Source organism: Nomascus leucogenys, chromosome 16 (assembly GCF_006542625.1).
Source record: "Nomascus leucogenys isolate Asia chromosome 16, Asia_NLE_v1, whole genome shotgun sequence".
Lineage (NCBI taxonomy): Eukaryota > Metazoa > Chordata > Mammalia > Primates > Hylobatidae > Nomascus > Nomascus leucogenys.
The window spans coordinates 54,460,465-54,487,958 of record NC_044396.1 but is presented as its reverse complement, the minus strand read 5'-3'; the positions used below and the strand labels follow the sequence as shown (position 1 = coordinate 54,487,958).

Here is a 27,494-nt window from a genome sequence, read left to right as displayed (position 1 = left end):
CAGTTTTTGTTTTGTTTTGTTTTTTTAAACAATTGAGCCTTTGGTTGGGCATTGGTTCAGGTACCAACTTTATGCTACCTTTTCTATAAACTCTAGAAGCTTCAGTTTTCTCACCTGGGATTAATGGGAAAATGGGATTAATACGATTATCATTGTTACTGAGGTTGCAAATGGGGTGGTGAGGGAACGGAATTGCAGAGTCTGCTTGTGATCTTTTTGGGACAAAAATGAAAATATGAAAAACATTCTTACCATAGCAATTGTTTTGTGTACTACTATTGGAAATTACCAAAATAATGGTGCAAGTACCTGTCAGAAATATTTGTTTACAAAAGATCTGTACATGTGGTTTGGTAATGTTTTGTTTTGTTTTAAAGGTTACGAGAAGTTTCTGAGAAGCTGAACAAATATAATTTAAACAGGTAAGAGTTTTAAAATATTTAAATCTTCTGACAGCAATTTTTCTTTATTAAAAGAAAACTAATTTAGGTGGCAGCCTGATATGATTAAGATTAATGTGATTATTAGACTTTAAGAAACTTTTAATCTATCAACTTTTTATGAGTTGGGCTTATTTGAATTATAGATTGCATTCATGCTGTTTTTTTTTTTTTTTAAATCTGGCATACAGGGACATATAAATGATTATGGAGATATTATTTTTCAATTATTGCTTTAAAGTAAATATTAGTTTAAAAATAGATTTTGCCAACTATTTTTTTCCTAATTGTATTTAAGAGTAAACCCTATGATGTATTTACCATTAAAAAATAATTTTACTTTTTTTTTTTTTTTTTAATCTCTCAGCCACCCCCCTTTGAATGTATTGGAACAGGCTACTATTAAACAGTGTGTGGTGGGACCAAATCATGCTGCCTTTCTTCTTGAGGTAAATTATTCACTCTAAGATAGAGAAATGAAAAATAAACAGTTAAAATAGAATTGTGCATCATTGTATTTCTTCCATTGTAACAGGAAAACAGCAGTTACTCGAAAGTTATCTTGAAGAGCTCCCAGTTCTCTTTCCTCCTCTGGCCCAGAGAAAGCTTACATGATTTGCCAGTGCGTGAAAACTAATTAGTAATTGAATAGGGGAGGCTCCTAAATCCAGTCATTTTCTTACTTTGAATTTTGTCAGATTGAGATGTTGTAAATTATTTTCAACTGGTTTCTTGATTATGTATGTCATATTTCCCCATCTCAGGTGTAAGCACCTTTTGGAAGGAAGTTTATTTATCGTCTTCTGAATTGACAGTGATGGGCACAGAATCTGTTGAATAAATGCAAATTTTAATACACATTTTTACTTGAATAATTTTTTCTGTTTTCTTTGCTTTTAGGATGGTAGAGTTTGCAGGATTGGTTTTTCAGTACAGCCAGACAGATTGGAATTGGGTAAACCTGATAATAATGATGGGTAAGATATTATGTCCTTTCTATTTAATATGTATGTAGCTCTTAGGTATATTAAACCTGTGTTTTGATTTTGGTAACCCTCAACTTAAAGCATTACAGAAAATTAGATGCTTGTAAAACAGTGAAACCATTGCTTTCTAGTTTAATTTTAATTTTTATGCAAGCAATGATTCACAGCCCAAAGTACTAACATTAAAAGTAGCAGAGGAGCCAGTTATCACTTAACAGAAACAGGTTATCAGAAGAATGATATTATGTGTTTAGTAGGTACCAAGTCAAATCTACTCTTTAACTGAAATGATTTTATAGATCATTTCCAAATTAAGCAATGCAATTTGAAATAACAGGGTTGTAAAAAATGTTGGTCTTCAAAAATTTACCTCTTGTTTTCCCCCAGGTCAAAGTTGAACAGCAACTCGGGGGCAGGGAGGACGTCAAGGCCTGGTAGGACAAGCGACTCTCCATGGTTTCTCTCAGGTTCTGAGACTCTGGGCAGGCTGGCAGGCAACACCTTAGGGTAAGTTGTGGCCAGTTGAAGGCACCATCTTACAGATGATCTGTATCATCTTCCTGTGAGTGCTCTCAGTCTGAATGATCATCTTCAATATTCTATCTAGTGATGGAGTGAGAAAATTCTCCTGAACTCTGGGCAGGAGTTCATATTGCTCAGGGTGAGCCACCATGATAAAAATAACTCACACAGGCTAATTACAATTAATCTAGGCTCTTGACCTTTAAAAAATATATATAATGTTTACATGTGTTTATAATGTCATGCCATTTATTTCATTTAAAATTTTAAATGATTTTATCTTTGGTCCTCTCTTACAACTTATTCTTGATACAACTTATTCTTTGTACTATAACAGCAGAGATGAGTAGTTGGGACAGACTAGCCTCCAAAACATAAACTGTTTATGATTTGGCCCTTGACAGTAAAAGTCTGCTCATCCCAGGTTTTGCTTATCAGTTTATATACTGGCATTTGTTCCTGATCCTATTTATTTATTTCTGGCATCCAACTCTGGTAGTTCTTTCTGAATCAATTTAATGAAGTTTGTAAATGATGTAATTAAACGTTATTTATTTTATTATTTTTCTTTTTTTGTAGAGATAGGGTCTTGCTGTGTTGCCCAGGCTGGTGTTGAACTCCTGGCCTCAAGTGATTCTCCTGCTTTGGCCTCCCAAAGTTTTGGGATTACACGTCTGAGGCATTGCACTCAGCCACTTTTATCTAAAGTTTATATACTGTTAAACTAAAGAAACCATATACAAATTTCAAGTCAGATGCTTTTACTGATTTTATACCTTGATTCTTGAATGGCCAGATTTTCTGAAAATACCTAGTTAATGATTAGATTATGCTACTTCAGTCACCATGTGTTCAAAGGCTGATCACAGAAAACTAGAAGCAATTTAACTAGTTTCAAAATATAATTAAATGGAGGAGGAAGTTTTTGGCTTTTTTTCCTCCAGACCACAAATTGTTAGGTAAAGTAAAAGTTAGATTTCAAAATTGGGCCTGGGTATGGTGGCTTACACCTCTCAGCACGTTGGGAGGCCAAGGTGAGTGCATCTGTTGAGTCCCAGAGTTTAAGACCAGCCTGGGCAACATGGCAAAGTGCCATGTCTACTAAAAATACAAAAATGTAGCTGAATGTGGTGGTGCATGCCTTGTAGTCCTAGCTACCCAGGAGGCTGAGGTGGGAGGATCATCTAAGCGCAGGAAGTTGAGGCTGCAGTGAGCCGTGATAATGCCACTGTATACCATCCTGGGCAATGGAAATGAGAGACTCCCGTCTCAAAAAAAAAAAAAAAGGGTTGGGGGGCGGATACCAAAATGATTACTTTCTTTGCGTTTGTGTTTTCATGCTGAACTAAATTTATTTTGGAATGTGAGGAAAGTTTTTAGTTGAGTACCTCCTTTAGCTATACTAAATATAGCTCTTTATTAAAATGTTATATGTGTTCTTTTAATGGTCCTAGGCACACAGTATATGATAAAGAATTCTGAAAGTAGCATGTAATAACATGAAATTTTATTTCATATGATAAAACTGAAAAAAATTTGATTATATTTAAGAATAAATATTACTGGTTATAGTATTGCCAAATAGTACCTTTCTTAAAGATGAACATTTTTTTGTTTAGTTTAAGGATCAGTAAAGTATAGCCTGCATGCCAAATCCAGCCACTCCTGTTTTTATTGAAAGACAGCCATACTTATTATCTGTGGCTGTCTTTGTACTATAACAGCAGAGATGAGTAGTTGGGACGGACTATCCTCCAAAGCATAAACTGTTTATGATTTGGCCCTTTACAGTAAAAGTCTGCTCATCCCAGGTTTTGCTTATCAGTTTATATACTGGCATTTGTTCCTAATCCTGTGCTCTATTTAGTTTTTATTTTTTAATTTTTAATTTTTTTTTTCAGACAGTCTTGCTCTGTCACCCACTCTGGAGTGTAGTGACACGATCTCGACTCACTGCAACCTCTGCCTCCTGGGTTCAAGCGATTCTCCAGCCTCAGCCTCCCAAGTAGCTGGGACTATAGGCCCGTGCCACCATGCCCACCTAATTTTTGTATTTTTAGTAGAGATGGGGTTTCACCATTTTGGCCAGGCTGGTTTCGAACTCCGGACCTCAGGTGATCCACCCGTCTCAGCCTCCCAAAGTGCTGGGATTACAGGCCAGAGCCACCGCACCTGGCCTACTCTTATTTATTTTTAAATTTTATTTTTAATTTTGAAATAATTTGACCTTAAAAAAAGTTTGCAAAAATAGCACAAATAATTTCTGTATACGTTGCATAGTGTTATTATGTGTTAATGTTTTACATTTACATAATGTTATGTAATGTATTAATGTTTTACATTTACATAATGTTAATGTTAATGTTTTACATTTACATAATCATGATATCAAAACCAAGAAATTAACATTGATCATTGATTAATATACAGAGTTTATTTAATTTTCTCCAGTTGTCTACTAATACCCTTTTGTCCAGGATTCAGTCCAGGATCCCAGTTGCATTGAGTTGTCATGCTGCTGCTGCTTTTTTTTTTTTTTAATAGAGATAGGATCTTGTTCTGTTGCCCAGGCTGGAGGGCAGTGGCACAATGATAACTCACTATAACCTTGAACTCCTGGAATTAACGCAATCCTCCCGCCTCAGCCTCCCAAGTAGCTAGGACTATAGGCATGGGCCACCACCACACCTGGCTAACTTTTTAAAGTTTTGTAGGTAATTTTTAAATTTTTTGTGGAGACAGGGTCTCTCACTATGTTCCCTAAGCGGCCATGCTTTAGTTTCCTCTAATCTGGGCCAGATCCTCAGTCTTTATCTTTCTGGCCCTGATGAGTTTGAAAAACCAGTGGTTATTTTGTAGAATGTTTGGATTTATCTATCATTTCTCATGATTAAACTCAAGTGATATGTTTTTTGCAAGAATACCACAGAAGTGATGATGTGCCCTTTTCAGTGCATCATATCAGGTGGCATGTGATGTTACTGTTGTTTTATTACTGGAAAGGCGGTGTCCTCTGATTAGTTAAGATGGTGTTTACCTGTTACTCCACTATAAAGTTACTATTTTCCCATTTTTCATTAATATGTATTTTGTGGGGAGATACTTTGTGACTCTGCAAATATCCTCTTCCTCATCATACTTTTGCTCACTGAGTTTAGCATATATTGATGATTCTTTTTTTGTCTGAATCAGTTGTTACTGTGGTGTTGGCCAAATGGTGATTTTTAAAAAAAATTATCATTTCTTTTACATTTATTAATTGGAATTCAACTGTAAGGAAGCACTTTCCCTCCTCTACCCCGTTTCTTTATTTGTTTACTTTTTTATTATTATTTTTTTTGAGACGGAGTCTCGCTCTGTCGCCCAGGCTGGAGTGCAGTGGCGCGATCTCGGCTCACTGCAAGCTCCGCCTCCTGGGTTCATGCCATTCTCCTGCCTCAGCCTCCCGAGTAGCTGGGACTACAGGTGCCCGTCAACATGCCAAGGTAATTTTTTTGTATTTTTAGGAGAGACAGGGTTTTGCCATGTTGGCCAGGATGGTCTCAATCTCCTAACCTCATGCTCATGATCGACCTGCCTCGGCCTCCCAAAGTGCTGGGATTACAGGCCTGAGCCACCGCACCCGGCCCATTATTTATTTATTTATCTATCTAATTTGAGACAGAGTCTCACTCTGTCACCCAGGCTGGAGTGCAGTGGCATGATCTCAGCTCACTGCAACCTCTGCTTCTGGGTTCAAGTGATTCTCGTGTCTCAGACTCCTGAGTAGCTGTAATTACAGGCGCCCACCACCACGCTTGGCTAAGTTTTGTATTTTTAATAGAGACAGGGTTTCACCATGTTGGCCAGGCTGGTCTTGAACTCATGACCTCAAGTGATCTGCCCGCCTCAGCCTCCCAAAGTGCTAGGATTACAGGTGTCAGCCACCACGCCTGGCCTTATTTTTTATTCTATTTATTTCTTTTTTTCTTATGTTATTTACATCATTATAGCCTCATGGATATTTGTTTTATTCTCCAGTTTATAGGCCATTTCTCTTATTATGTTGCTCAAATTGTCTTAGGCTTAAATCCTCTTAAAACTTGGAAATAACCAATTATAATGGAATGTATGACAGAATGACTAAAGTAGAATGGTAGAATTTTGTGACTTTGTTAATAAAAATATACAACAAATATAATAATAAAGGAGTATGCCTGAGTTTGAATAAAACCTCTGTAAACCTACTCTGAAGAAGATTAGAGCTAAATTTTAAGACTTTAAAATGCAGACAGAATCCTTAGTTTTCTGAGTCCCCTTACCCATTTCTTACACTCCCCGTAAACTCCTCTTTGTGCCTCTGTTCTCTCTGCCAGAACAGACTGTGTAAGTGTTCTTTAAGCATTAGGTCCATGATTGCAATACTGTAAAATGTTATAGTGCCTCCTGACCAACTTGATGCTAGTGATTTGTTTACTTATATTTGAGTTTGCAGATGTTTACAAAGTATAAGCATTTAAATTCTGATTGTTTCTCTTGGGCTGTATGAAAAATCTTTGCAGTTTGTTGAAGGTGAATTTGTGATTATTTTGTAAATCAAATTTTTTTTTTACAGTCACATATTTTCCTTTATAGTAAATGTGTTTCCTTGATTTGTACATTGCTCTTTTTTTGTTTTTTAATTTCTGTGTTAATTACAATTAACTTTAGAGAAGCTTGCAATTTATAACATATATTAGGGAATCTAGGACAGGCAAATCTTGAGTCCTCAAAGGGGAGTCTTTAAACCACAAATTTACCAAATACAATGCAATATGAAAGAGACTGTCCCCAAAGACCTTGGTCCTCACTCTTGTCCTGCAGAGTCCAGGCCTGCTCACTTTTGCTGCTGGGAGTTGTCCTGGATCAGGAAGTGAATAGTCTCTTTGAGAGCCACATTTTAAAGAGTTTAGGATTATTGGTACAGTGTTTTAGCATGGATTTTTTTTTTTTTTTTTTTTTTTTTTTTTTTTTTTTTTAGAGACAGGCTCTCCCTCTGTTGCCCAGGCTGGATTGCAGTAATGTGATCTTGACCCACTGCAGCCTTGACTTCCCAGCCTCAAGTGTTCCTTTCACTTCAGCCTCCCAAATAGCTAGGACTACAGGCATGCCCCACCACACCCTGCTAATTTTTGTATTTTTGGTAGAGCAGGGTTTTGCCATGTTGCCCAGGCTGGTCTTGAACTCCTGACCTCAAGCAATCTGCCTGCCCCAAATTCCCAAAGTGCCGAGATAACAGGCGTGAGCCACTATGCCCGGCCAGCATGGATAATTGAGAATTGATAATTTATTTTGACTGATTATTTTTAGGAATACATACTGGTCCATTTAATGTTTTTTCCTTAGAAGATTTTGCTAATTGTCAGATTTGTGTGCTAAAGATTTCTAGCTGCTACTGTTTTCTTTCTTTAATAATTACTTCAAGTGTATCCTGCAAGGTATTTCAAAAATCTCCTAGGTATTTTTGTTAAACTCATTTTAAACCAGCTTAAGGGTAAGAGCACTAGATTTATTTGGGGAAGAGAAGGGAGTTTATTTGTGTTTAATAAATAGTAAGGTGAAAATGGACCTGTATTGAAAGTTCCTATTCTGTTACCTGTGACCGTTGAACAATAAATGATAGGTATAAGCTGCTTTTCGTTGATTTGAGCTACCATATTCCTTTAGGGTTTAATCTGAGCTAATAGTACGTGAATTGGAATGTATAATTTTACTTGCAAATAGTTGAAGCCCCCTTCAGGTGGGTAAGACAGTTTGTAGCAGGATTCTGACAAACTGGATTCCCCATTTTTAAAGGAGGCTGCTGGTAAACTGGTTTTGTCTGTAGGAGAATACAGGGCCATGGTTGGCAAATTCAAATTCTTGTGTCCCCTCCCTGCCTTATTTTGTCCCAAGAAAACCTGCGAATCTGGATTGTGTGATAATCTCTTATCTTAAATGTTGGGACTAATTGATATTTTCATGGAAATAAATATACACATACACACAGTCACATCATTCAAACTTGTGTGTGCACACATGTGTAAATGTACATTTTAAAAATAAACTATTTTAGGATAGTGTTTTTTTTTTTTTTTGAGACAGGGTCTGGCTCTGTCACCTGGGTTGGAATGCAGTGGCATGATTTTGGCTTATTGCAGCCTCCACCTCCTGGGCTCAAGCCATCCTCCTACCTCAGCCTCCCAAGTAGCTGGGACTACAGGCATGCACCACCATGCCCAGCTAATTATTTTTTTGTGGAGACTGGGTTTTGACAGGTTGCCCAGGCTAGTCTTGATCTCCTGAGCTCAAGTTCTGCCCACCTTGGTCTCAAAGTTCCGGGATTACAGGCGTGAACCCAGCCTATGGTTTTAGATTGACAAAATTTCAAACATCGTACTGAGAGTTCCCATGTACCCCATGTCTAGTTTCCAATATTATTAAAATCTAATGTTTGGTACATTTGTTACAATTAATGAATGGTGATACTAAAGTCATCCATAGGTTATTCACATTTCCTTAGTTTTTCATAATGTCCTTTTTCTGCTGTAAGATCCCATCCAGGATTACACATTATATTTAGTCACCCTTTCTCATTAGATTCCTCTTGACTATGACCGTTTCTCAGACTTTTCCTTGTTTTTGATGATAAATACACATTTTAAACCAGCCACCTATATGGACAAGACTTGGCCCATGGGCTTTAAGTTTGCAAGCTGTGGACTAATTCCGTACTAGGTATGATATCCTTAGTTCATTTTGAGTCATTCTGTGTACCTTGAGAACTGTATAACGGGATCAAAATTGTAGGATTAATTTGATAAGCAAACCGCAGAAAGTAGAAACAGGTTTTCCCAGTACTTGTTAGTTTAATATTAAAAATTATGTTGCTCACTGTAATTATAGGTAAAAGGAATCAATTGATTCCAGTACTGTCTTTTGTGACTACCGATAGACCTCTATTAGAATATGCTTAGTTTAACACATTAATCTTTATATAGATAGTGAGCTGGTTAGAGGAATGTTCAAAGGCGATTGAGGTACGGGGACTGGTAGGTGGTTTGGATTCTGATAGGAGAAAACACTGCACACAAAAGGCCAGAGTGGGGATACCTGTATTCTCTATGGTAACAGTCAGGTGAATGGAGAAACCAGAGAGATATTTTGACGGTTGTCTTTAAACTCAGTGGAGGGCTTGTGTAGCAGAGATTGTAAACTGGCAGCTGCTGGTGGTGTAATGGATTAAATCAGCAGTGCTTATAGAAAAGAATTTGAGTGTTTTTAGATAGGCAGATAGTCTCCTGTCTTCCCTGTTATCTTGGCTTCCCTTGTTTACGTAGCTTATCTACCTCTCATGGAGATATGAGTTTGAGATGCTTGTAAGGTCTGCCCAGGAGCAGATGTGTACTTGGATACTATTTCTGATCAGGCTTGTAATAGTACTTGCTTGTAGAAAAAAATGGTAATGGATTTCTTAGTGAAAATATCAAGTCTTCCCTTTTATCTGTGATGGCCATATAATTTGTCTGAACAGGGACTTTTTGAGTGAAATGAATAGTTAGGCTTAGCCAATAGGCTTAAACTGGCACTATCATAGGCAAACTGGTATATATAGTTACAATTATATCATTTTAAGGCTCTTTAGTGTGGTTTTTCCTGTTTTCACATTGAAATAATTTATATATTTAGCTCTTGAATGTTTTTAAAAATGACCGGAGATAGTTTTTCCTGAAAGACTTGGTTTTTAAAACTCATAGGAAACTATGAAGTAAAAGTGCTGATTTAATAGTTGATTTTTGTTGTTGTTGTTGGAGACAGAGTCTCACTCTGTCACCCAGGCTGGAGTGCAGTGGTGCGATCTCGGCTCACTGCAGCCTCTGCCTCCTGGGTTCAAGTGATTATCCTGCCTCAGTCCCCACAAGTAGCTGAGACTACAGGCGCCCACCACCAAGCCTGGCTAATTTTTGTATTTTTCGTAGAGCTGGGGTTCACCATATGGGCCAGGCTGGTCCCGAACTCCTGACCTCAAGTGATCCGCCTAGGATCACTTTTTTGGGCCTTCCAAAGTGTTGGGATTACAGGTGTGCGCTACCACGCCCAGCCTGGATTGTTTTTTTAATTTCCTTTTTTTGTTGATGTAATGTGCCTTTAATGAAGCCCCTTTGTTTTTCATCTGGCCTATTAATAGTTATTTAAACATGACATTTGCTAGCTGAAATAAATGCTGTTTCATACTGTAGCCTTGAAGATGCACTATATTGCTTTTCTCCAAAGTTATCTTGGGCAGTTCTTAGGCTACAGATACAGATACTGCATAAACATGAATTGGTAGTGTGCATCAGCAAGTACAGAAGCCCGTCAAAAGGATGACAACAGCTTTTCTAGGTTTATTTTTTCATTTTACTGAGGAAACTATTTAAACAGTTTTTTATTTAGCCAGAGATTGGGCTTTCCAGTCAAGTGAGAGGAGAAACCATGGAAATTTGATGTATATTGATTTGAGAATTGTTATTGGTTAAGGTATTCCAAACTTTTTAAGGTGAGAAATGGTTTGGAAAATCAAATTGAAATGAAGTCTGTTTGCATTGGGAGTTTGAAGGTTTCAGCCTTAGGCGAGTACGGTAGGAACTGAGAGTAAAATACCTCTCTCTAGGTCAAATGATCTCCAAGTATTAGATTCATTTTGAAGAGAAAAGACACTGCCCTAATTTAAAAAGCTGAAGTGACTTGTGTGACCATTTTCTTTAAGATGTGATTAAGTGCAGCAGGCCATCATGGTTATCTAGATGACTTGATTTGAATCTTCTTAATGTTCATGTTTAGGCAGTAAGAGAAGATGTAGATGTCACACCCTTTCTAAGTTGTTTTCTCATAAGAAAAAATTAACATATTTAAATAGCAGCTTCCTCTTGGACAAGGTGGTTGATAGTGCTGAATATTAATGCAGTACTATCTTAGCAAATGAATGTTTATTTCATGTGAAGCACTTTGAATTCTAAACTCTGAATTTTACTTTTTGTGTAAAAACGTTGGTAGTTAAGTCTGATAGGTCTTTCATGCAAAGGCAAGATGTGTTCATTTTATTTTATTTATTTATTTTTGAGACAGAGTCTCACTCTGTTGCCCAGGCTGGAGTGCAGTGGCGCGATCTCGGCTCACTGCTACCTCTGCCTGCCAGATCCTGGTTCAAGCGATTCTTCCTCAACCTCCTGAGTAGTTGGGATCACAGGCATGTGCCACCATGCCCAACTAATTTTTGTATTTTTAATAGAGACAGGGTTTCTCCATGTTGGCCAGGCTAGTCTTGAACTCCTGACCTCGTGATCCACCTGCCTTGGCCTCTCAAAGTGCTGGGATTACAGGCGTGAGCCACCATGCCTGACCGATGTGTTCATTTTATAGTTGTGATTATACATAGGTGGCTTTAAAAAATTATTTTCCCAGTGCTTTGGGAAGCCAAGATGGGCAGATCACCTGAGGTTGGGAGTTTGAGACTAGCCTGACCAATATGGTGAAAACCCGTCTCTACTAAAAATGCGAAAATTAGCCGGGCTATGGTGGCCCTCACCTGTAATCCCAGCTACTCAGGAGGCAGAGGCAGAGGTTGCGGTGAGCCGAGATCATGCCACTGCAACCCCAGCTTGGGCGACAGAGGGAGACCCTGCCTCAAAAAAAAAGTTTTTTTAAGGATGCAAAAGTGTGATGTTTGTCTTTATAAAAAGTGAAGTTATATGTAAGCATTAAAAAATTGGAATTGGGCATGGTAGTACACACCTGTAATCCTAGCTGCTCAGGAGGCTGAGACGGGAAGATTGCTTGAGCCCAGGAGTTTTGAGACTAGCCTGGGCAACATAGCAAGACCTCATCTCAAAAACACAAAAAATTGGGACACTTGTCAGGTATGGTAGTGCGTGCCTATAATCCCCAGCTACTAGGGAGGCTGAGGCAGGAGGATCACTTCAGCCCAGGAGTTCTAGGCTGTAGTGTACTTTCTTTGTACTTGTGAATAACCACTGCTCTCCAGCCTGGGCGACATAGCAAGACCCCATTTCTTTAAAAAACAGTATTATTATTTTAGAGCTCAGTTCTATTACCTTATTCTTTTGTCACAACACTACCTAACATGTTATGTCGATTAGACAGATAACTTTATCTTGGCTGAAAATAATAATAATAATGAAAACCGAGCAATCAGGATGATTGTTTAAAATGCTAATTTTATAAATTCTCCAATATTTAGAAGCCGCTGGAGTTCTGGAGTGGGTGGAAGTGGTGGAGGATCCTCTGGTAGGTCATCAGCTGGAGCTCGAGATTCCCGCCGGCAGACTCGAGTTATTCGGACAGGACGGGATCGAGGGTCTGGGCTTTTGGGCAGTCAGCCCCAGCCAGTTATTCCAGCATCTGTCATTCCAGAGGAGCTGATTTCACAGGTATGGATCTCGTAGAACACTTAATGTCAGACAGCAGGACAAGGTGAGGTTTTACTGAATATGGTGGGTTATAGTCATGGCTCATAGGAATTCTGAAATAACTGTTTTCCTATTTTGATCCTAGGAAGCTTTTTTTTTTTTTTTTTTTGAGAGGGAGTCTAACTCTGCTGCCCAGGCTGGAGTGCAGTGGCATGATCTCAGGTCACTGCAACGCCCGTCTCCTGAGTTCAAGCAATTCTCGTGCCTCAGCCTCCGGAGTAGCTGGAATTAATGGGTGTGCGCCACCACGCCCAGCTAATTTTTGTATTTTTTAGTGGAGATGGGGTTTCGCCGTGTTGGCCAGGCTGGTCTTGAACTCCTGACCTCAGATGATCTGTCCAACTTGGCCTCCCGAAGTGCTGGGATTACAGGCTTGAATCACCACACCCTGTCCTAGAAAGCTGATTTTGATAAAGAATTTAATCAAAAGAAAATTACCGTAGCACTTCTTTCTATTTTTTATTTCAGGCCCAAGTTGTTTTACAAGGCAAATCCAGAAGTGTCATTATTCGAGAACTTCAGAGAACAAATCTTGATGTGAACCTTGCTGTAAATAATTTACTTAGCCGGGATGATGAAGATGGAGATGATGGGGATGATACAGCCAGCGAATCTTATTTGCCTGGAGGTTGGTAGATCACCGTCATGTTTTTCTCATTTCTGGAATGCTCTTTCCACTGGGGAATGGAATTTAAAGCACAATAGACTTTTCTGAATATTCTTTTCAAGGTGGTAGATATTTTTCACCGTAGAGCTGCTTGATTTTATTGTGAAGTTTCTTTTCTTTTTTTCTTTTCGTTTTTGAGACGGAGTCTTGCTTTGTCACCCAGGCTGGAGTGCAGTGGCACGATCTCGGCTCACTGTAAGCTCTGCCTCCTGTGTTCACGCCATTCTCCTGCCTCAGCCTCCCGAGTAGCTGGGACTACAGGCGCCTGCCACCACGCCTGGCTAATTTTTTGTATTTTAGTAGAGACGGGGTTTCACCATGTTAGCCAGGATGGTCTCGATATCCTGACCTTGTGATCCGCCTGCCTCGGCCTCCCAAAGTGCTGGGATTACAGGTGTGAGCCACTGTGCCCGGCCACAAGTGTTACATCTTAACGAGTGATCTTTCTTGTGATTATGTAGTAAGTAGCTCAGGCGACATTTCTGCATTTGATGTTCTTTAAAATCTTTGTTAATAATGTAGGTTGTTGTGTTTTTCTTCAGGCGATGTCATTCCCTAGTTTTTAAATGTATTTGAATTTTTAGAGATCTTTCAGCAGTCTACAGATGCTCTTTGTGTATATGCTTCAGTGATGTTTGTTTCTGTTTATAGAGGATCTTATGTCTCTCCTTGATGCTGACATTCATTCTGCCCACCCAAGTGTCATTATTGATGCGGATGCCATGTTTTCTGAAGACATTAGCTATTTTGGTTACCCTTCTTTTCGTCGTTCATCACTTTCCAGGCTAGGCTCATCTCGAGGTAATTTTGCATTTATTTATATATTTATTTTGGTCACAGGCTAGCTGTATGGAAAGATAGTGGTAGAATCTACTGACCGTATTTGAACTTCTAATATTACAGTTATTATTAGTTTTTTATGAATGCATTAGCATTAAAATTAATTATTTTTTATTTTGAAGAGCCACAATAGTATTTTAGAATTGATCTTATTTACATTGTGGAATTGATGTCAAGGACTGTGACTTCACTTAAATGTATTTTTAATTAGGAATATGGATTCTGAACTAAAAGCAGAATTCTACTTTACAGTGACATGCAGCATTCAGAAAACAAGTCTTAGTTTATTTGGTTATAATAAGTGATGTGTTTATTTTAAATCCTGGTTAGATAAAATAATGAAATGTGAAAAAACTTACTAGAATGGGTTTAGGACCAATATTAAATGAATAGAAATGTTTAGTTTATTAGAATGCTTTTTTTTTTTTGAGATGAAGTCTCACTCTGTTGCCCAGGCTGGAGTGCAGTAGTACGATCTCGGCTCACTGCAGCCTCCACCTCCTGGGTTCAAGAGATTCTCCTGCCTTAGCCTCCTGAGTAGCTGAAATTACAGGTGCCTGCCACCATGCCCAGTTAATTTTTGTATTTTTAGTGGAGACGGGGTTTCACCATGTTAGCCAGGCTGGCCTTGAACTCCTGACCTCAGGTGATCCGCCTTTCTCAGCCTCCCAAAGTTTTGTGATTACAGGCATGAGTCACTGCGCCCAGCCTAAAATGGTATTTTCAGAAGTTTGAGGCCAGGTGTGGTGGCTCACGCCTGTAATCCCAGCACTTTGGGAGGCCAAGGCGGGTGGATCACGAGGTCAGGACACAGTGAAACCCCACCTCTACTAAAAAAATACGAAAAAAATTAACCAGGCATGGTGGCGGGCACCGGTAGTCCCAGCTACTCGGGAGGCAGGAGAATGGCATGAACCCGGGAAGCAGAGCTTGCAGTGAGCTGAGATGGCGCCACTGCACTCCAGCATGGGAGACAGAGTGAGACTCCATCTCAAAAAAAAAAAAAAAAAGTTTGAAATCCTTAAAAGATACAGTACATGGTAGAGGTTAGAAAGATTTTGAAATAAGTAATCCTGCCTTTCTCTGTATATGTTTGTGTATAGCATGTTTACATTGTAATTGTCAATATTTTTACTTTCCAGAATGTAAAACTAACTTGATTCAGATAACAGAAATTAGCTATATTTACTGATCTTTAAACTGGACAATATGCCATGTTATATTAAGAGCTTGCTGCATATACTTTTAGTACTTAGGAATACAGTTTTAAAATAACAGATCTGTGGTGATCTTTTAATATATTGAATGTACTATGTAATAGCATTATGAATTTAAAAATAAATGCATACTTTACTGCCTTAAATGTGTCAAGTAATATATTTTCAAATATTCCATATCTAACATAAATAACTCCTTTAAATGTCTCTTCCCATGCACTCCCCCCAACCCCCCCCTTTTTTTGAGATGGAGTTTTGCTCTTGTTGCTCAGGCTGGAGTGCAATGGCGTGATCTTGGGTCACTACGATCTCTGCCTTCCCGGTTCAAGCGATTCTCCTGCCTCAGCCTCCCAAGTAGCTGAGATTACAGGCATTCACCACCACGCCAGGCTAATTTTGTATTTTTAATGGAGACAGGGTTTCACCATCTTGGTCAGGCTGGCTGGTCTCGAGCTCCTGACCTCAAGTGACCCACCCATCTCGGCCTCCCAAAGTGCTGGGCTTACAGGTGTGAGCCACCGTACCTGGCCAAATGTCTCTTTTCCTATGTTCATCCTATGTAGGCATTACTTTTAGTTTGAACCATATGGAATAGCTAATACTTGACCACTTTTGACCTATATATATGGCAGTTTTGTATAGTTCAGTTTAATTATTGTTTCTAATCGTTATTTATCCTAGTCTTAGAAAGTTTATTTTGATTACGTTATTTAAAAAGTAATGTATGAGCAACTTCAGAAAAACTGGCTTTAGATAGTTTGTAGGCCAATAGCCATGGGAAGCATTTTGGTAAGGAAATCATTTTATAAAGATTCTTTTTAAAAAAAAAGACTGTCTGGTTCCTCAGTAAAATTTAAGACTTATTCATAAAAATTCATCCTATAAAAATTACTCTAAGCAAGGGCTTGGATTTTTAAAAACTTTATAATTAGCTTCTATTAATGGATTCATAGTTTACCCTTTTTAGGGTTTTTTCTATGCGTGCATTTTTTGAGTTTGCTTATATGCGTAACATGTTGAAGTTCTAAATTTATGTGCTTTTTAAACCCACCAGTAGACAAACGAGGAGTGTATATTTTCTAATGTAACTTGAATTTATAGTAAGCATTTCTAATGAAAGCCAACAATTTAAAATTCTTAAAAAAAAATACAAATATAGTTCAAAATAAAGCAATTTCACTCTAAAACCGTGTAGTTGAAATATACAAAAGCCTGCCTCTAATTTTTTAAAATACTAGTTATAATTTTTATACATTCACTTGAAAGGGTTGATGTTTTGAATGTTGCATGTCAGCCTTATTAGATATACATTTACATAAATTTTTTTGAGTAGATAAACTGCTGTTAGTTGCATCCTGAAGGGTCTTTACTAGAGAGTGGCTTACTTTTATCCCACTGGTGTGACCCAATTGCATACCAGTTCTCCTTCTTCCCTTAGAGAGAGACTCTGAGCTGTTGCGTGAACGTGAATCCGTTTTACGTTTACGTGAACGAAGGTGGCTTGATGGAGCCTCATTTGATAATGAAAGGGGCTCTACCAGCAAGGAAGGAGAGCCAAACTTGGATAAGAAGAATACACCTGTTCAAAGTCCAGTATCTCTAGGAGAAGATTTGCAGTGGTGGCCTGATAAGGTATTTGGAAAAAATTCACACCGTTTCCATTTAAATGGATCCCTGACAACCCCTCCCTCTAAGGTTTCCATTTTATTTATTCTGGTTTTTGTACTATCACTCAAGGAAAAACACAAATATAAAACAATATTTTTGTTTTGTTTTAAAATATAAATAGAATATATCTTTATTTGGCACTCCATGAGTCATCTCAGTGAGATGTATTCAGTGGTGCAATGTATCTTACTACTTGATGAAGTAAATCAGAGAAATTAGGATGGTAGTTCTAGATAACACATCAGCATGCTATTTCAGTACTTCTTTTCTGGTAATAATTACTCCAATAAGTGATGTTACATTCCTTGGTAGAAATTTGTTTTGTCAAATTTCTAAAGTCAGGTGGACACCAGTTTCTGCAGGGCATGTTTTTGGTCATTGATACAGCATGTATATCATGACAAGATTAGGGATCTGTGTTCCTTTGATTAGTTAACTATGCCATTTAATGGCAGTGAGTTCTGACAGATCCTTTGCAGTGAATGCTATAGGAGACAAAGCTGACTGAACAGGAATGGGCTAGGGGAGTTATGCTCTGCATCCTGAGGAATAGTGCAATGACTGGATTCTAGAAAACATCTAGGATTTGGTAATTGATTTGAATCTTTAAAAATCCATCACTGCCATAAGTGAAACAGAGTTGATGCATCCTGTTGGTGGTATGTATGTAATTGATAGTTCATCTTCAGAGGCTCCTATTGGAACCCATGTTTTTCGCTTGTTTTTTACTGCGTCTCTTTCTTCTTATTTCCAGAACCATTTGGGTAGGAAATTTTCTAAAGCAGAAATAAACTAAAAGAAGATGGGAAGTTTGGGGCCCTACTAGCAGATAAAGAGAGCCTGATATGGGTTACTTTTCTTTCTTTGATTTAGAACTTGAATCCGGGATATTGAAGGGGAATATTATTTAACTTTCCAAATTTACGTTTCTGTAGTTACTGTGAGTCTTGTTGTAGTTCATTTATTTTCCTCTGCATTCAGCTCATGTGGCAAGCTTGAATGCAAGAAGGAACATGAATTTTAATCAGTCTCTTTGGAAGCAAAAGGTTATTCTGTTTTCTTTGGCAACTGCCAAACTTTCCCTGAATTGCATTCTTTTACTTATTTCCCTAAAACTAGAAATGTCCCAAGTTCTACTTTTACTTCATGTGGTAGGGAGTGATTTAAACCATTGGGCTTTTACTTTTTTTTTCTTTTGGTACATCAGTTACTATTTCCTATTTCTCTTGTGTGGATCATGTTAGAGTTGTGTCTATTTCATATTGGCAGGAAGTAAAAGAGGACTCTTGAATTATGTTTTAATAGGGCCATCACGTATTATTAATGTAGGTTTGTCATGTATTATTTTTGATTAATGAAAGTATTTCTGAATAGTATCAGTTTAGCAAGCCTAGCCATTATACCCTCTGTTAGATTTAGCTAGCCCTTGTTGGCCTGGCTAAAAATATGATAGATATGTTTTTAAGTATACCTTGTTTTTAGAGACAGTTGTAAGTGCATCATGAAATCTTGGCACTGTATAGACTTTTAGTGCATTATTCCTTGGTTTGTTTAGCCACTGAGTGAATGGAAGAAGAGGGGTATGTGAAACAAAGTATATCCTACCTACATTCTTTTTTCCATTAAATACCAAATTTAAAATAGCAACATCAAAAACAGACTTTTTATTAGCACATGATTGAAATCTAGAAATTCATACTTGAATTCTGGGAAAGAAAACAACTTAAGCCTTTAACTGTTAAGCATTATCATAGTGATCAGTAAATACTATTAGGTGCTTGTTTGCATTGCTGAATGCTACAAGAGAATGTAGAGAGCTATTAAAGGGAAAGAAGACCTTGTTTTTATGTAACTTTAGGAAAACAAAGTATTATACAGGGGCACAGGATAAATACCATGTGAAGAAACTGGTAATATGTGAGACTTATATTGGTTTCTCAAAATTAGTTAGGGGTAGTGATTCCTGAGGAGCAGAAGGTTTTGGAGGAAGGCTTGATAGGGAATAGAGAGGTAGGTGGAGAATGCAGGGAGATAGGGTGTCAGGATGCACTTGGTATTTACCATTGGTGAGAGGAGGTACCAGCACCAGATGAGAGTGGTCTGCCAAGAGTAGGGGCTTATCTAATGAGGGGTCCATTAGGAATTCCCAGCTCAAGACAGTTTGAATGTCATGCTAAGGCTAACACTGGAAAACCAGAGCAGTTGCAGAGCATGGATCTATCATTTTATCTCCTTCATGCCACAGACATTGCTGCTAATTGCCTAGTACCTTGCTACTTATGGGGGCTATATTAATCACAAGATCGGATATTGAGCCTGTCTTACGAAACTTGTGAGGTTTAGTGCAGGAGACAGGCGATGATTTGTCATCCAAAGTAATATTCTTAAAACGTGGCTTTCTTTATAATCTTGGAGTTTGCTTTTTAAAAAAAATCTTGGTAACTTGCATTATTTTGACTGAAAGTGTTATTTCTACCTTCTCGACATACAAGGCTGCTAAAGGATAGTCTCAATTTTGTACACAATAGTAAACTTGGAATTGGCTTGCCTCTGATCCATTCATTTTTATGGAGAAGGAAACTTCATGTCTTTGCTTATTTCAAATGGCTTATAAATGGCAGATGCAGCAATGAAGTTTCTTTTTAAATATGGGAAGGAGTAGCTTTTTTAGGAGTGGGGGCAGTCAAAATATGCATCCTAGTTTAATTTCAGAAATGACCTAATACAATACTCTTAAATATTAATTGTGGTTGTTAGTGTCCATAGTAATTTTCATTTTGTCTTTTGTTAGGGTACAAGGTTAATTCTGTTGGTAAAGGAACTGGATTAGTACCTACTTTCCCAGCATCCATTTAGAGGAACAACCAGTTCTTCAAAATTTTACCTTTTTTTTTTTTTTGTGATGGAGTTTCGCTCTTGTTGCCCAGGTTGGAGTGTAGTGGTGTGATCTCGGCTCATTGCAACCTCTGCCTCCTGTGTTCAAGTGATTCTCCTGCCTCAGCCTCCTGAGTAGCTGGGATTACAGGCGTCTGCCACCACGTCCAGCTAATTTTTTATATTTTTAGTAGAGACGGGTTTCACCATGTTGGCCAGGCTGGTCTTGAACTCCTGACCTCAGGTGATCCACCCTCCTTGGCCTCCCAAAGTGCTGAGATTACAGGCGTGAACCACCGTGCCTGGCAGTTTTACCCTTCTGTAAGCCAATGAAATTATTTTAATGATAGGATGTTCTCTTTTCTTTAAGGTTTTGTGGTATAGTATTGAACTGAAAATATTTGAGGTGACTGTAAAATGCACATATTTCCCAAAATTATTCTTTGAATTAAATGTCAAAACTAATACAAAAGCATAATTAAAAATTATAGGCATCTTGAAAGTTCCATAAAGACAAAAGTAAGGGTCATTCAGTCATTATTAATTTAGAAACCTTGATTAAATATATGCCATGTGTTAGGCCTTTTGTTAGATGTTAGGGTGAGAGATTTTATAGGAAGAAGAAAAATAATGTTAATCTGTTTGAATAAGTACCATAATAGATTTCCATACATACATACGTAATACCTACACAATAGCACAGGAGGCATTGGGAAATCACAGGAGGCTGCACAGAATGATTACAAAGAGTGTGGACTCTGAAGTCAAACTGCTGGATTTCCTATCTTAATCCTACTACTGTCTAGTTGTGTGATCTTGATCAAGTTCTTTAACATTTCTCTGCCTTGATTTTCTCATATAGATAGATATAGTAATAATTTTTACATTATGGGTTTGTTATGAGAATTAAATGAGTTATTTTATGTAAAGTGCAAACAGCAAGGAGAAGCATGGTCCTGTCCCAGGAAGGGAGAACAGGTAGTTCCTGTAGGTCATGGGAGGGTGAGAGAGCCCAGTTGGGTATTTCCAAGTATGTTTATGTGGCACTTGTGTTTTATGTGCCAGGTTCTCTGTTAGTAGTGAATTGGACACAGACCAAAAAGATACAGATCATGCATGCCCCCTTTATCTGACTGGACTAGAATGAATTCAAGTTATGAAAACATTTTATTATAGTAATAATTTAGTGTAATAGGAAATTAAGGGCAGCCTATATGTACCAAAATGAGAAGGGGAGGGAGTGCCTAAGTCTGTGCTCTAAGTTCAAAGTTATGATGTTCACAGTCAAACTAGCCAAGTTTATACTGGTTTCTGAAGGTTTTTACCCCAAAACGTCAACTTTCTTACTATGCTATCCCTACTCCCTAAAATCCATCCTTTCTTGCTTCTCTCCCCCTCCCTCTCTTCCTTCCTCTCTCCTCCCATACTCCCCCCCGACTCCTTTCTCCCCGCTCCCTTTACTCACCCTTCTCTAGCCATTCTTTCCATCCTTCTGTCCATCCACCTTTCCATGTAACCATCTGTGCACCTACTGTTTTTTACTGTTTTTCTGGCTTGTATGACTGCTTGTTACATTTTGTATTTCTGGAATAGCTTTGATAATTCATTTACTTTGGTGAGAAGAGGTAATCTTTCAATTAGGTGGTTCTATAACATGGCTCCATTTTCACTTCTCAGTCATTTTTGCAATTTATTTTTTCTAGATTAGAAATTTCATAATATGTTGCTGAATGTCTGCCTGTAAATTGTAATTATATATGTGTTTATACCAACCTACTTCCAACAAGAATCTAAACCAAGCACATTTTACAAGGCCTAAGCCAGACAAAGACGCCAGAGGAAAAGAAAACCATAGGCTAATAATATCTTTGAACATTGATGCAGAAATCTTCCAAAAAAATTCAGGAAACTGGATTCAACACATATCAAAAAGATATACATCATGACCAGGTGGAATTTATTCCTGGCATATGAGGCTGACTTTATATATACACAGTAATCAATGTGATAGATCATGTTAGCAGTATGAAACCTGAAATCACATGAACACCTTGATTGACGCAGAAAAAGCATTTGAAAAAGTTGAGCATTCTTTCTTGATAAAAACTCTTTAACAGTTTAGCTGTGGAAGGAAAGCTCCTCCATATAATAGAAGCCATATATGAACAAACCCATAGCTAACAATCAACAGGGAGCAACTCAGAGCTTTTCCACTAATATTTAATGCAAGGCAGGGATGCCTACTCTTGCCAATTCCATTCAGCATAGTACTGGAAGCACTAATGAACATCAAACAAGAAAAAGAAATAGAAGACGTCCAGATTGGAAAGGAAGAAGTACAATTATCTGTATTTGCAGATGACATGGTCTTATATGTAGAACCGCCTCCAAAATTTCACAAAAAAACCTGTTAGAACTAATAAATTCATTAAAGTTGCAGGCTACGAGGTCAACATACAAAAATCGGTAGTATTCCTATACACAAATAACAGCCTAGCTGGAAAAGAAATTAAGAAAATAATCTTGGCTAGGTGCTGTGGCTCATGCTTATAATCTCAGCATTTTGGGAGGCTGAGGCGAGAGGATCTCTTGAGTCTAGGGAGCTTCGTGGATGGGAAGAATTAGTATTTTTAAACTTATACTGCTCAAAGTAATGTACAGATTTATACGTAATCTCTATCAGAATTCCAGTGGCATTCTTCACAGAAATAAAAAAGCAATCCTAAAATTTGTAAAGAACCATAAAATACCCCAAATAGTGAAAGCAATAGTGGGAAAATTGGAAGCACCATACTTCTTGGTTTAAAATAGTATTACAAAGCTATAAGCGATCAAAACCATATGGCGCTGGCATAAAAACAGAAACATAGGCCGGGCGCGGTGGCTCACGCCTGTAATCCCAGCACTTTGGGAGGCCGAGGCGGGCGGATCACGAGGTCGGGAGATCGAGACCATCCTGGCTAACACGGTGAAACCCCGTCTCTACTAAAAATACAAAAAATTAGCCGGGCATGGTAGCGGGCACCTGTAGTCCCAGCTACTTGGGAGGCTGAGGCAGGAGAATGGCGTGAACCCGGGAGGCGGAGCTTGCAGTGAGCCGAGATTGCGCCACTGGGCTCCAGCCTGGGCGACAGAGCGAGACTCCGTCTCAAAAAAAAAAAAAAAAAAAAAAAAAAAAAAAACCAGAAACATAGACCAATGGAACAGAATAGAGAGCCCAGAAATAAATTCAAACATATATTATTAACTAATTTTTGACAAGGGCACCAGTGGGGAAAAGATAGTTTCTTCAATAAGTGGTACTGGGAAAACTGGATTTTCACATGTAAAACTGGATTCCTATCTTAGACAATACATAAAGATCGACTCAAAATAGACAAAAGACCTAAATGTGAAATATGAAGCCTTAAAAACTGTAAGAAAATATAAGGAAAGCTCCTTGACATTGCTCATGGCAGTGATTTTTTTTGGATTTCACACCAAAAACTCAAACTTCAAAAGCAAGAATAAGTAAATGGAGCTACGTGAAACAAAAAGCCTTTGTGTATAGTAAAGAAAACAATCAACAAAATAAAAAGGCACCCTATAGACTGCGAAAAAAATTTGCAAACCATGCATCTCATAAGGAGTTAATATTCAAAATTTATAAAGAACACTTGAAGTCAGTAGCAGAAAAATAACCTGATTAAAAACCAGGTAAGGACCTTATAAGACGTTTCTTCAAAGAAGACATAAAAATGGCTAACAGATATTTGAAAAGGTGCTTAACATCAGTAATTGTCAGGGAAATGCAAATTAAAACCACTGTGAGATACCATCTCACACCCATTAGGATGGTTGTTATCAAAAAGACAAGAGATAGCACATGTTGGCAGTGATGCAGAGAAGAGAGAACCCTTGTATGCTGTTGGCAACTAGATTGGTATAGCTATTATGGAAAGCAGTATGGAAGTTATTCCTAAAGAAGTTAAAGATAGAGCCACCATAGGACCCAGCAATGCCTATTATGTACGTACCCAGAGGAGATGAAATCATGCATATCTGCACTTGGGCCGGGCGCGGTGGCTCACGCCTGTAATCCCAGCACTTTGGGAGGCCGAGGCGGGTGGATCACCTGAGGTCAGGAGTTTGAGACCAATATGGCCAAAGTGGTGAAACCCAGTCTCTACTAAAAATACAAAAACTAGCTAGGCATGGTGGCACATGCCTGTAATCCCAGCTACTTGGGAGGCTGAGGCACAAGAATCACTTGAACTCGGGGGGCGGTGGTTGCAGTGCGCCAAGATCACACCACTACACTACAGCCTGGGCGACAGAGCAAGACTCTTGTCTTAAAAAACTAACTAAATAAATAAACAAATAAATAAATTTTATTGTGTATATTTGAAGTTTACAACATGTTATAGGATACATGTAGATATTTACATTGTTACTATAATAGATTAACACATCTATCATCTCACAGTTACTATTTTGTGACAAGAGCAGCTAAAATCTACTTAACAAAAATCCATAATATGATACCATTTTATTAACTGTAATCCTCATGACATACATTACAGCTCTAGATTTGCATCCTACATGTCTGCTGTGTATCCTATAACCCCATTTTCCCTCCCTCATACCCCCCCCACTCCTTGTCAGCCCATAGTAACCACTACTTTATTCTCTACCCTTGTATATATGACCTTTTAAAAAAAAAAAAGACTTGACATATAAGTGAGATCACACAATATGTTTTTTCCCTGTGTCTAGCTTATTTCACTTAGCATAATGTCCTCCGGGTCTATCCATGTTCTGGCAAATGGCAAGATCTCCTTTTTTAAGCTGAATAATTTTCCTTTTTTTCTGTTGTGTCTCTGTGTGTGTTTTCTTTATCCATTTGTCCATGAAGGACACTTAAGGTTTTTCCATATATTACCTATTATAAATAATACTACAATGAATATGAGAGTGCAGATACTTTTTTTTTTTTTTTTTGAGACGGAGTCTTACTCTGTGCCCAGGCTGGAGTGCAGTGGCGCGATCTTGGCTCACTGCAAGCTCTGCCTCCCGGGTTCACGCCATTCTCCTGCCTCAGCCTCTCCGAGTAGCTGGGACTACAGGCGCCCGCCACCACGCCCGGCTAATTTTTTTGTATTTTTAGTAGAGACGGGGTTTCACCGTGGTCTCAATCTCCTGACCTCGTGATCCGCCCACCTCGGCCTCCCAAAGTGCTGGGATTACAAGCGTGAGCCACCGCGCCTGGCCTTTTTTATTTTTATTTTTATTTTTTTGAGAGAGAGTTTCGCTCTGTTGCCCAGGCTGGAGTGCAGTGGCGCGATCTCCGCTCACTGCAAGCTCTGCCTCCCAAGTTCATGCTATTCTCCTGCCTCAGCCTCCCGAGTGGCTGGGACTGCAGACACCTGCCACCATGCCCGGCTAATTCTTTTGTATTTTTGATAGAGACGGGGTTTCACCATGTTAGCCAGGATGGTCTCGATCTCCTGACCTCATGATCCGCCCGCTTTGGCCTCCCAAAGTGCTGGGATTATGTGAGCCACGGCGCCCGACTCAGTACTGTTAATTAACATTAACTGGCGGGGCTTGGTGGCTCATGCCTGCAATCCCAGCACTTTGGGAGGCCAAGGCAGACGGATCACTTGAGGTCAGGAGTTCGAGACCAGCCTGGCCAACATGGTGAAACCTTGTCTCTACTACAAAAATTAGCCAGGTGTGGTAGTGTGCACCTGTAGTCCCAGCTACGTGGAAGGCTGAGGTGGGAGAATCGCTGGAACCCAGGAGGCGGAGGTTGCAGTGAGCCAAGATTGTGCTACTGCACTCCCGCCTGGGCGACAGCAAGGTTCTGTTTCCCCGCTTATAAACATTAATATTCCTTACTGTTCTGGATCTGTTTTTGTCTAGTCTAGAGGAAACAATAAGTAGAATTATTCCCACCAGCCCTTTGTATTGTAGAGTTGTATGTTACTCTGTTGTCTTTGAATGATGTTGAGAGGAAATGGATCCATTTCATTTGACCCCTTGTTTAAGCTCTTTGGAGCAACCTCCCTGTTGGAACCAGCTGATCAGACTTGCGGGTTATATTGCTTCACCTTTATTGTGCTTCCCACACTGAAGAGAATGAAGGCAGAGGATTCTAAAAGTGGAAGTTGGCTGGGGAAGGTCTTTGTTTTGTTTTTATTGACATCTGGAAACTTCCAGGATTAACTAGATGTGTCACGAATGTAATTTAATATGAAGTAAGAACAAAATGAAAAATGATCATAAAAAGGAAAAGAAGCTCGGCAGAAAAAGCATATGGAAAAGTGGATAGGCAGAGAGAAATGAAGTGTGAATGGACACAGTCGGCCAAATTGCAGTGTATCTTGTAGTTGCCATCCATTCCAATCATGATATGCAGTACATTGTATTTAGTGACAGGAGTTGGAGCTGCTACCTAATGATAAAACAAGTGTTTGCTCATAGTAGGAAAAATGTGAAAACCAAGTTTTGTGGGGCAAAATTTAGGAATAGAGATGCTAACTTTTTCACAATATAAATTAGTAAACATAGGTGTGGCCAGTTAATAGAGTTGGTGTTGCTGGGCCAAGTGTTTTTTAAAACTTTGGCCACTATTTCATGTCTCATATTTTTAACAGTTTTCCTTCCCCCTTTGAGGAAGGATTTCTAGTTAAATTTATGACCCATTTATGTTGGACAGTTGCAGATTTACTGATTCAACTTCTTTTTGTTGAAAAATAGAGCTACAAACTATTGCTCTTTAAGGAAATATGCATAGCTGCTTTCTGTAGTTGGATTGAGCAGATGTCAGCTTGCTCAGAAGCAGCAATTTGTATTTCATAAAAACAATAAAAACATTGTTTTCTATGACTTATGAAATGAGTGAGCTAAAATACTGTCCTGTGTATGTATTTGATTGTTTTATATTTCTCCACATACAGTAAGTTTCTTTAATACAGATAAATCTGAAGCAGGCAAGAAGTAGTAGGTGATTTTTTTGTCCTCTTCCTGTGGGTTCATAGTTGTGCTGTTCATCTTCATTTGTCCATAGTGGGTTTTCAGGGCCTGTAGGGGTTTAATTGGCTCATCCAGACCTTATCACCCTGGGGGACATTGCCCTATCTCTGAAAGATAAAGGCACGTCAGTTCCCAGAGGGCCTCATGCACCATGCTGTTGCTGTTGGGATGGTTTGTTCAGGATTGTACTGCTCTAGTAAGGCATTTACCCAAAGAAGCTGGGGTTAAGATTAATTTGTTCATTCAACAGTTGGTCAGTGTGTTCCTTTGTGCCATATACCAAGCTGGCATATGGTAATATAGTTGTGAGTATGATACTGGCCTTTCCACAAGGAATTCAGTGGGGAACACAAACATTTACATGGAATATAATGTGATCATGATGTGATCAGCGCTAGGCTAAAAGTATGAATAAAGTGCTATAGGGGTTCAGAATGGGAAATGACCAGTACCGCCTGAGAGATCTGGCAAAGGCATCGCAGAGGAGATGGCATTTAAGCAGCATTTTTAAGGTGAGGTGGGCATTGACCAAGACACAAAGGTATTCCAAACGTATCTGGGCATGGGCCCAGAGTCACGAAAGGTCATGATGTGTTTGAGGAACAATGAAAAATTCAGAATTGCTGCTTTGTGGTGGGGAGTAGGAGAAGAGGTGGGATGGAGATGACTAGACAGTTTGCCACGCAAGAAGTTAGGATATTGTTTTGCAGCAATTAAGAGGTCAACAGAGTCCTTAGAGAAGTGACTTGATGTGATTGGTGGGGTTTTGTTTTGTTGTATTTGATTAGTTTTAAGGA

General features: G+C 38.7%; 1 protein-coding gene across 5 annotated transcripts in view; it reads left to right on the top strand.

Moving 5' to 3' along the window:
* Positions 1–27,494, top strand: part of UBR5 (ubiquitin protein ligase E3 component n-recognin 5) — a 152,695-nt gene that overhangs the window by 51,682 nt on the left and 73,519 nt on the right. For 3 of the 5 annotated variants that reach the window (XR_004026242.1, XM_030795423.1, XM_030795422.1), the window contains exons 2-9: positions 378–422; positions 808–889; positions 1,341–1,417; positions 1,814–1,933; positions 12,186–12,375; positions 12,883–13,042; positions 13,733–13,882; positions 16,559–16,770. Coding sequence is in view for 4 of the 5 variants with exons in the window: in XM_030795423.1 (XP_030651283.1) it covers positions 378–422; positions 808–889; positions 1,341–1,417; positions 1,814–1,933; positions 12,186–12,375; positions 12,883–13,042; positions 13,733–13,882; positions 16,559–16,770 (1,036 nt within the window). In the remaining variant the exon portion in view is untranslated. The remainder of the gene's footprint in view (positions 1–377; positions 423–807; positions 890–1,340; positions 1,418–1,813; positions 1,934–12,185; positions 12,376–12,882; positions 13,043–13,732; positions 13,883–16,558; positions 16,771–27,494) is intronic. The other 2 variants (XM_030795425.1, XM_030795424.1) reach the window with 1 other exon arrangement.